General features: G+C 39.1%; 1 protein-coding gene across 2 annotated transcripts; it reads right to left on the reverse strand.

The window, feature by feature from the left end:
- Positions 1-482: 482 nt before the first annotated feature.
- On the reverse strand, positions 483-9,804 carry LOC122079184 (U3 small nucleolar RNA-associated protein 18 homolog). 2 transcript variants are annotated; one of them, XM_042645453.1, is made up of 3 exons: positions 9,446-9,804; positions 2,996-3,103; positions 483-2,629 (listed from the first exon to the last, which is right to left on the reverse strand). In XM_042645453.1, exon 3 carries the CDS (start codon positions 2,606-2,608, stop codon positions 902-904), a length of 1,707 nt encoding a protein of 568 aa, XP_042501387.1. In that variant the 5' UTR covers positions 2,609-2,629; positions 2,996-3,103; positions 9,446-9,804; the 3' UTR covers positions 483-901. The 2 variants fall into 2 exon arrangements, with proteins under 2 accessions (XP_042501387.1, XP_042501379.1); XM_042645445.1 differs by lacking the exon at positions 2,996-3,103 and having other exon boundaries at positions 9,446-9,803.
- Positions 9,805-10,461: the final 657 nt, after the last annotated feature.

Here is a 10,461-nt window from a genome sequence, read left to right on the forward strand (position 1 = left end):
TCCATGCAAGGCTTTGACAAGCCTGAATGAACACATCTTAAACTCACATACAATTTGCACAACAAATATTGAAAATTAGTTCAAAGGCCTCGCAGATCGCAGATCACACTCATCAAAGCTTAAACAAAACAACTTACTGCACCAAAGTTAACAGACTCCGCGTGTGTGGGTGGGTGGGTTGGTGGGTGTATCATGTATGGAAGAACTCTAAAAACAAAACCAAAACAAAAGATATAGAAGAACCATATAGCCAGGCCATCTGTAAATTATATTTAAACCTCTAAAGCTAAAGCATCTACAGGAGTTGGAATAAGGTTGATGCTTACAGATGCCTAATGTGAAAAACCTGTTGAAATGATGGTCGACTTGAAGTGACTTTTTCTTTTCTTTTGAAGTCCAAAAAGCTTTACAGATATAATTTAACTCAAAATACACATGAATGCCAGAAACAATCAAAGGACATTACAATACTCTGGCCAACATAAAAAAGACAGTCGCCAAAATCAATTACCGGAGACACTCATTACTGTCTCCCTCATAATAGTGCCACCCCATACAAAGTACCATGAGTAGCAAAAAGAAATAATGAACTCGTAGATAAAAACAAAATCTAAAAGTTCAAGGTAAGTTAAATAATAATTACCACACATAATCCTCCAACAAAAATTCATACTCTGCTAGGACCGAAAACAGCTGTCACAAACTATTGGCATCTCACATACCAATGAAGGGCAAACAGAAAGATTTTAGTTCAGATTACCACCACCCTATGAAAGCTTGTACAAGAACACCTTTGCCGCAGCATTTCACACGGCTACAAAGCAGCTTTTCAAATTTGGCATCTGGAATACTAATGCCACGTAAAAGACAGCTGAGATGTTCATATTACATTCCCATCACTCTAGGCATGTTGGTAATGATGCAACTTGTACAAGAACACTTTCCCTGCAGCATTTCCCATGGCCACGAAACCTCCACCAGGACTGAAATCTAAACATCTAGGATAATGCAGAGTCTTATTTGGTGGGGGCCAGTTGGAAAATACAGTGAAAGATGGAATGTGAATTAGTTTTAAGCTATTCTTCTGCATAGTTGAGCACATAGCCAATATCTGAGCATCATTATTGAATTTTAAATAATCCACCGCCGTAGTTAAATTCTCAATAGTCTTGATTGGTTTTCTCTTGTTCCCTAAGATCTCTTCTCTGTTGTAAATATTGACAATCCCGGTTTCTGAACCTGCTGCAAAAAGACTTCCATTTGGAGAGGTACAAAGAGCTGAACCATAGACACAACCTTCGTCGACACCCTTATGAAAGCATGTCCTCCTTCTCAAGTCCCAGTGGTAGACATGCCCATCCCCACCAAAACTCAACAGTTGCCTTCCATCTTCAGCAAAAGCCAAAGCTTTAGCAGTCCCATTCATCTTCAGCGTGCCAATCAGCTCTTTTGTTTTCGTTGAAACCAAGAGAATATAACCTTCATTACCCAAAAAAGCAATAGTACCAGAATCAGGGGATACCTCAAAAACTTCCAAGCTTTTCTCCTCCCTGCCTGTTAAGGGTCCTATCTTATCAACACTTGCTTTCACCAAATCAACACTGTAAAAGAACTTACGCCTTCCCCCAGCAATAACCTGGGATCCATCAGGTAAGAAAATGGCTCTGCGAACGGGACAATCCTCGAGGAAGATGCTTTGTATCTTAGTGTTTCGTTTCCCATCAATTTGGAAAAATCTTAGCCTTCGATCTAATCCAGCAGCAAGTAATAACTGAGCATTTCTGTGGAATTGAACTGAATTTATGGGGCCACTGGAGGGATCCATGGCATTTGCATTTACCAATCTCGAGTACTCCAGTAATCCAGGTAACAACTTTGCACCACTCTTCACAACAAGGTCTTCATTTGACCGAAGGATATCATCATCAGCTTCAATATTCTTGTAACCCTGGGCCATCACGATACCATTTTCTTCATCAGATTCATCATCAGAAGGATCATAATCACTTGATCGTGAGCCAAGTTGCGCCCACTCTGTTCCTGGGTTCAGTTTGGCATGCTGAGCCCTCAACCTTGACACATAATCTGAACCAGAAATCAAACGATCATCATCTTTCTTCCTCAACTTCCTCAGTCTGCTAACTTTCATGATATCTACAGTTGTTTTTTCCTCCTCTTCATCCACCCATACAGGTTTCTTCTCCATTGTTTTGACTTCATCATTGCCCTCCTCCTGAAATTCCACCTCCTTCTCATAAGCTGAGACTACCTCATCTGCAGATCGATCTGTAAAGAACAAAGCAGGACCCCCATCAGTCAAATCTCTCACTTCTTCCTCATCTTCCTTTCCAAATACAACTGGAGAGTACAGAGACCCAAACAAGAAGTTCTCCAGCCTCTTCATTTCCTTTTCCTGCACAATCTCTAACTGCTTCTCATCTTCATTTTTCTCTTTCTTTCTCTTTTTACTCTTGAAACCATCAGAGTTGGGTTCTTTTGTAACTTCAGTTTCTTCATTCCCTTCCAAAAATACAGGCTCTTTGGACTCCTGGTTTTCAACCTTATCAACACTTTTTTTTGGAAGTGCATTTTGAGAAATTAAACTCATTGTCTGATCAGAAAGCTAAATCTGCAAAATCAAGCAAAACCAAAATGCATTAAACAAAGGACTGCAACTGAAACTTGAATGACCTCAGGTTTCAACTACTAAAAAACAAGTTGAGAGTCTCAGGCACCCTATAATTGCATTCTTCAAGGTTCAAACATGATACAATAACAACAAATCAATACACCACTGAACCCGAGGAGAACTCATGGTCTGAGGTATCCCCCCACCCCACCCCACCAAAAAAAAAAACACCTTGCTTTCTGCAAAAACTCAATTAGTAACTGAAACTGACATTATATAAGCTCCCAAAAAATCAATTTCAAAATTTTCCTTTCCATTTTATTCATAACATCCACTGAATGTATAGGCCCAGAATTACCAATTTACCATCACGGTAGAAAATAACCATACTGATAAATGCATGAATTCAATCACTGCAACTCAAAAGCATGAAGAGCAATAAATCCCTGCAGGAGCACCCCCTTCCCTACCAACCTGGGGAGGACAAGGGAGGATTTTAGAATGATCAAAACAAACCCATTAGTATTGGGAGGGACAAAGATATTCTTTCAGCCAGCAAAGCACCAAAACAGTAGTCATAAAGGCTATTGTTTTTCAGACGGGCCTTTAAGGCGCCTGGTTTGGGTGGTATTCCAGCAAAATTTTATCATTGTCATTGGTGTATTATTGGGTAGGATGTCATTAATGTTGTGAGTTGGTTCAGTTCTGGTCATATGCTTAGGAACTTGAGTAAAACAATAATTGTTCTTATTCCTAAGCAAAAAGTTAGTCACTTCAGGCCTATCAGTTTATTCACTGTCATTTACAAATTCATTGAAAAATGTCTTGTAAATCGATTGAAACCCATCTTGCATATCATCATTAGCACTTTCCAAAGTGCTTTCATTCCTTCCATAGTCATTTCTGATAACATTTATGTTGCTCATGAAATGTTGCATTATATGAAAAATTCTAATTAAATGTAAGGATAGATTGATGGCACTTAAACTTGTTCTTTGCAAGGCATATGATAAAGTTGAATGGATTTCCCTTGAGCGTATGCTTGTTAGGCTTGGATTTTGTTTTACTCGGGTTAATTGGATTATGGAATGTGTTTCTTTAGTGTCTTTCCATATCAAGGTTAACGGCTCAATCACTGGGGAGGTGGTTCCTCATAGGGGGCTCTGTCAAAGGACCAAGTTCTCATTCAACTATGGTGAAGAAGAAATCTGATGGAGTAGCCTTAGGGAGAAGAGGGAAAATCGCACAAAAGAGGGAAGGGGATCATACACCACACACAAATTCACTAATCTAAAAATTAAATTCACTCTAAAAATTAAACATTGAGTTCTGTAAGTATATAAAAGGAAAATAAAAAACTACTCCTACTTAGACTCTAATACTGAAATAAACTCCTACTTAGACTCCAAACATAAACCTACTTCTCTACCTCCTACGTATCCTACTCAAAGACAAATAAAAGACATAATGTAAAACTAATTACTACCAGCCCTTATTGGACTAAAAACCTAGGCTGGACCGGTTCTTCTTGGCCCTTGGCTTCCACAGTCGGTCTTGCTGGTCCAACCAGGTAAGTGCAATTGTATCTACATCAGCTCTCCCATTCTGAAAAGAACTCGACTCCGTCAAGTTTGGATGAAGTCCAAGAATGCCGTCAGAGTCGATGCATTTGATAATAAAAGTATCAACTGTCTTCTCGAGCTTGAGAGGGGGAAGATACTTTTCTGGAAGGAACTTCATCTCGAGGCCACCATGCTGAAAAGTGTATGTATTCTCATATCCATAGTGCTTGGCTTTCTTGTCGAACAACCATGGGCGACCCAATAGAATATGACAAACTTTTAGAGGGAAAACATCACATTGAACCTGATCAATCAGTCCACCAATGGAATAAGTGAGCAAACACCTTTCATGAATTTTCAGATTATTGTTGTTCACCCATCCAACCTTATAGGGATTCGGATGAGGCTCAGTTTTCAAACCCAACTCGCGAACGGCATCTTCAATAACAACATTGGTACAACTACTGGGGTCAATCATCACACAAACTGTCATTGTATCGCACCCTGGTTTGAAAGATACTGTTACGGCACCAATCGACCTCCTCAAGAATCTTCTGTGTGGTCAAAAGAGGATGGATCACATAGAACGATCGAGGCTCACCATCACTATCACCATCATTAATCTCATTAGGATCATGATCACATTCAGCCTCCAGATTTATTGTTCCTGTTTTCAGTTACTCTTCTGGTGCATAGGGTATAAAATTGTCCTTGTCGATGTAGGCTAACAACCAGTTAAGACATTGATTAGCTCTATGCCCGTAACCCTTGCATGAGAAAAATTGAATAGCCTCCTTTGGAAATGCTAAGTTCCTGTCATAACCACGTTGAGATGAGGAGAATGGCTGATTAGGTCGTGAAGATGACATGTCTGAATCATGACGAGGTAGAGAATACAGTCGGCTAGGTCGTGAAGATGCCATAAATGAAGCACTAGCCTATGGTCTACTGATTGACTTTTCCTGTTGAGATGATTGTGGCTGAATAGAACTAGAACCCCTAGGAAAAGCATCTATAAATGGCCGCCGATTGTATGGACATTTTAGACTCTCCTCAACCTGATATGCTACCTAGATAGCGTCTTTCATTGTAGGCAATCAGCTAGAGGCAAGGGCAGCACTAAGTTGAGGGTGCAAACCATTGCGAAATTGTGCCAACACTACTTCATACCACTCAAAATCCGAACAAGTAGCTAAATAATAGAACCTAGCAAGTAGCAACATATTCTTCCACTGTCAAATTCTTTTGTTTCAACTGTGCAAACCTGAGATGCATGCGTTGCTTGTAATTAGAAGGCAAGAATCTCCGGTTCATGACTTCATGCATTTCAGCCCAAGTAGTGACTAAACCAACGCCTCGGATTCGGTTTTGTTGCTGTTGCTTGATCCACCAGATTCGGGCCGTGCCTTTTAGTTTGGCCTCTGTAAATAGGATCTTTCAGGCCTCAGTCAACCCCTACCATCTGAAGAATCTCTCTAGGCTGTGAATCCAGTCAAGGTACAGTTCTGGATTATTGTCTCTATAAAAATCAAGGACATGCAATCTTGCTGCTCTTTCTGCTCCATCATCATATCTACCAATTCCATATGGTGGTGAAGGTGGTGGCGGTGGGGTATGATGTGGTGGTGGATCCTCTGGAACGGTGTTGGAAGAATCCCCAGATTGAATGGGACTCTTTCATTTATCTGCTGCCACCAAACGATCAATAAAAGCTTGCATGGATTCCATCATTGTCATAATAGCTTCAATTTTTGCATAATTTTCTCCCTTATAGTAGTTCAGTTGTTGAACAACTTCACTATTGGCTACCATGGTGGAGATGGGCAAGATTACACTTGAATATGATGGTAAAATAGTAAACAGATGGAAACTTAAAGGAGAATGGCAGAATGGTAATTATCTCACCTTTTTTTTTTACAGGGATGGCAGAACTGTGAATAGTGAAAGTGCACTTTAAGTCACAAAGGAAGACACATGTGGAGAAAGGGTCTAATTGGAAATAAAGAGAATTATGGGAGAAATGGAATTAAGAGATGAAGAAGGGGTAAAGTGGAAAAAACTGAACAATAAAGTAAATAAAAGAGAGGCTACGAGTGGGGTTTGTGTTACCGATAAAAGGAGTGCTTCTCCTTCTTGGAGACAGAACGAGAGGGAATGGCGGAGTTCGACGGAAGAGAAGAACCGATCGAACCAGGTATGTTCCTCTTGCTTTTCTCGCCTTCTCTTCTTCTTCTCGTCACTCTTATCTTCTGTTCTTCTTCTTTCTTCTTTCACTTCTTCTCTGAATCTTCTTTTTTCTGATTTCTGTTTCTCTTCTGTTCTTCTTCTTCTTCTTCTTCTTCTGTCTTCTATTCTCTGATTTCTATCCTCTTTTTTTCTTTTCTTTTCTTCTTCGGCTTTTTCTTTCTTTTGTTCTTCTTCTTCCTCTCCTCGACTTTCTCTTTTTTTTTTCGCTCGCCTTCCTGCTGCTACCTTTTCTGTGCTACTACCCCCCCCCACTTTTTTTTTGGTGCTACCGGAACCTTGAAGAGGGGTTCAATCACAAGAGGAACTTGGGAGAGAAGGAGGAGAGAGGTGAAACAAGAGATCGTTTCTGGTTCTCTTGGACAAAAAGGTTTTTTTTCTTTTTTTCTTTTCAGTCTCTGTTGGAACCAGAACAGGGGATGAGAATGGAAGAAGAGAATTGGAGGAGGAGGAATGGGGATCCTTCGGCTCCAATACCAAATTGATAGAATAGCCTTAGGGAGAAGAGGGAAAATTGCACAAAAGGTGGAAGGGGATCATACACCACGCACAAATTCACTAATCTAAAAATTAAATTCACTCTAAAAATTAAACATTGAGTTATGTAAGTATATAAAGGGAAAATAAAAGGCTGCTCATACTTAGACTCTAATATTGAAATAAACTCCTACTTAGACTCCAAACATAAACCTACTTCTCTACCTCCTATGTATCCTACTCAAAAACAAATAAAAGACATAATGTAAAACTAACTACTACCAGCCCTTGTTGGACCAAAAACCTGGGCTGGACCGGTTCTTCTTGGCCCTTAGCTTCCATAGTCGGTCCTGCTGGTCCAACCAAGTAAGTGCAACTGTATCTACATCAAAATCCTTTCGCCAGTGGCCACTATTACTCTTGGATGAGACTCTGGGAAGAGTGAAGGATAGTTTGGACTTGGACAAGATTTGGGCCGAGTCAGACCGACTCTCATTGATTCGTTTGTTTTTTTTTTTTTCCTGAGTCAAAGAAAACTCGCCAATTCCGGTAAAAATCAAAAGACACTAAACGATAACAAAACCCAAACCGATAAAAGTTTCTCAGGAGGGTTTGGAACAAACTGAACTGTAGAACCCTAACCTTCTTTCTTCTCCTTGGCGAGTTGGAGTTTCCTGCTACAACCTACTAGCCTACAACTCCCTAGCTGCAAATCTCTCTCTAAGCAAATCTTCTATCTTTTTTTGTGAGATTTTTAAGTTTTAAACTTGACAATGGAGTTAGACACTTGGCATTACGATAGCATAATTTAATTTACTTTTCCATTCGTCTTCCTCTCCCATAAGCAGAAATGAAACAGAAAAAGAGAAAAAAAAAAAAAAAAGAAGGTATCTTATTTCTGTTGCCTTTGAACTTGTGACTTGAATGGTTATACGGAATGTTTGGTCAAGCAAAAGCTCTGAAATTTATGGTTTGCCATCTTTGAACTTTAAAGTGATTGTTTTTCAAGTTAATGACTAAACTTTTGTTAATCGCAATCTATATAACAATGATCGATTGAACTATTTTTAATTTTTTCTGATTGAAAATAAAAATGGAAGTCTTGTTAGAGTTAAAAGTCTGGCAAAGTCTGTGTCGTTAATTACATGAACCTGCTGAACATTGAATTAGATGAGGTGTCTGCGTAATGGGTATCAAAGATAAGAAATTTGAAACTCTTTTATTCAGCCAGAGTTCAACGCCCCTAACTTGTCAGTTCTTACAGTGGTATATTCTAAGTCACTAGTGAATAAAGGATAGTTTTTGACTAGTCACTGTCGTTCTTACATGTTGCTAGTCTTCATTAATTAATTCATACTGCTAATACACATCACAACAGACCAGTCAGTATATGCAATTTTGCTTACAAGCCAATAAAATTTAGGACTGTTAAGGTTATGGACAGGAGTTTCACGTAATTTGTAGAAGATAATTTTTTAGGCCAAAGACATCATGCTCTCTGAATGAGAAACCATTAGAAAATTTTCCTTTTTAGTTCTCACCCAGTGAATAATCTCGATGTGTTCTCTCTTTCATGTACAGTTTCTGGCCCTTCCTCTGTATCATCACTCTTAGAATTAATTATCTTTTTAAGGTTTTATTTGCACCTTGTTAATGTGTGCGGCATCTTTAAAATATTGGTTTTTAAGAAAACAGCCATAAGTTGAATGATGAGTGGAGTTGGAGAGTCGCAATCTTTAGAGACACATCTAGCTGATCTACCCCTCATATCAGAATCCTCAGCAATAAACTGTCCAACGCTGGCTGAATTAAATTGATCAGTCCAAGAAGATGGTGTGGGCCTTAGATGGTCTCTAATCCTTAATTAGGTTTTTACAAGTTATTTTCTGTTCTGGTAGCCCCTGCATTTTGTTTCATGTTTGCTAACTATGGTTCACAGACTGACTATCTTAGCAAGGATCACAAGAGAGTTAGCTAGAGGTCAGTGAGAAGATGTGAGTCCCACTGGACTAGAACCCATCTTGACTTGGAGAAATAAGGAGGCAAGTCATTTCTCTCCTTTTCTGTCATCATGGATTTGGACATGTTGGAACAATTTATGACTACTGTTTTGGTGCTTCGCTGGCTGAAAGAATATCTTTGCCCCTCCCAATACTAATGGGTCAGTATATCCAAGGAATCAAAGACAACTATAGACTATAACCACTAGAGGAAATTCAAAAAAGCATATATGAAAACTCAAAATCACGTCTACAGAAAAATTCTGGAATAAATTCAAGGAATCAAAACCAAAATCAAGTCTACAGCTTCAAGAGAGAGAATCGTGGGAGCTGCAGAGTGCAGACAACCAGGATAGAAGCAATGTGAAACCTATTTAACCTATTTGAAAACTAATACACAAATGGGAACCAAGACAGATCGAGATGAAGAAAAGAGAAAACTTATTTGAAAAAATGTACCACACAGATGACAGATTCCTCTGTAGCACAAAAAAAAAAGGGTAATAAACAGGGAACCACATCGTACTTCATACCTTAGGGTTCAGTTGCAGGAAACTCTCTTACAGAGCTCAGTTGCAGGAGTTCGCGCTCTGAACCAGTTGCAGGTGCGTTTTAGTTCGGAATCAGCCACAACGGATCGAATACTGTTCACCAAATGAAGAACCGAGAGGGAGAGAGCGAGAGAATGTAAGAGAGAGAGATCAGTGAGAACATGTAAGAGAATGAACGGTCCGAGTATGGAAGGGATACAACAGAGAGAGAAGAAGACAGAGCGAGAGAACGAGAATGAAAAAGAAAAGGGGAAGCGAAAGAGAAGGGAAGGGTTTATCGCAATGTAGGGTTTCAGCGATTTTGAAATTCAAAATAACAATTCGTACGTTTTGATTGGGTTTGGTCGATTTGTTTTTTTGTTCGGATCAATTTAATCGAACATAAATCGATACACCTCTCTTTATTTTGACTGTCCATATCAGCGGCACCAAATGTCGCACTCTGCACCTAGCATTGCATAAGAATTGCAAAATTGGAAGTGCAGAGGATCTCGATCCCACTACACTACACTACACCTACACTCCTAATAACAATATTAGGGATTGGTCTCAAGCCGATATCGATTTAATTTGGATGATTCAATATGATGATGTCTTATCTTGAGTCCCTGACTAAATTTTTTTAATCTAGATTTCCCATTGCTCTTTATATCATTATATTTTCATAATTGCAATGTGAATGTTGTTACTCAACCACCAATAGGCATTTCTCGGGTGCATAAATCTCTTTATGAGGTCAGGCCAGGCCGATGCTAAGGTAACACTAGGATGGGCCTATGCCTTCAAAATCTTACGTGCAAAACCTAATTGCACCCTTATAGAAAACTCTTTCTGGGTTGAAACTTGACATGACTTGGGGGATATTGGAGTCTACCTATCTACCAAATTTCAGCTCCATCTGACTTGCCATATTACACAACATATATCATATAATATTATCATAATAACATGATATCATACCATATCATACTATCAATCAAACTATTATATAAAACTAT

The sequence above is a fragment of the Macadamia integrifolia genome, chromosome 1 (genome assembly GCF_013358625.1).
Source record: "Macadamia integrifolia cultivar HAES 741 chromosome 1, SCU_Mint_v3, whole genome shotgun sequence".
Lineage (NCBI taxonomy): Eukaryota > Viridiplantae > Streptophyta > Magnoliopsida > Proteales > Proteaceae > Macadamia > Macadamia integrifolia.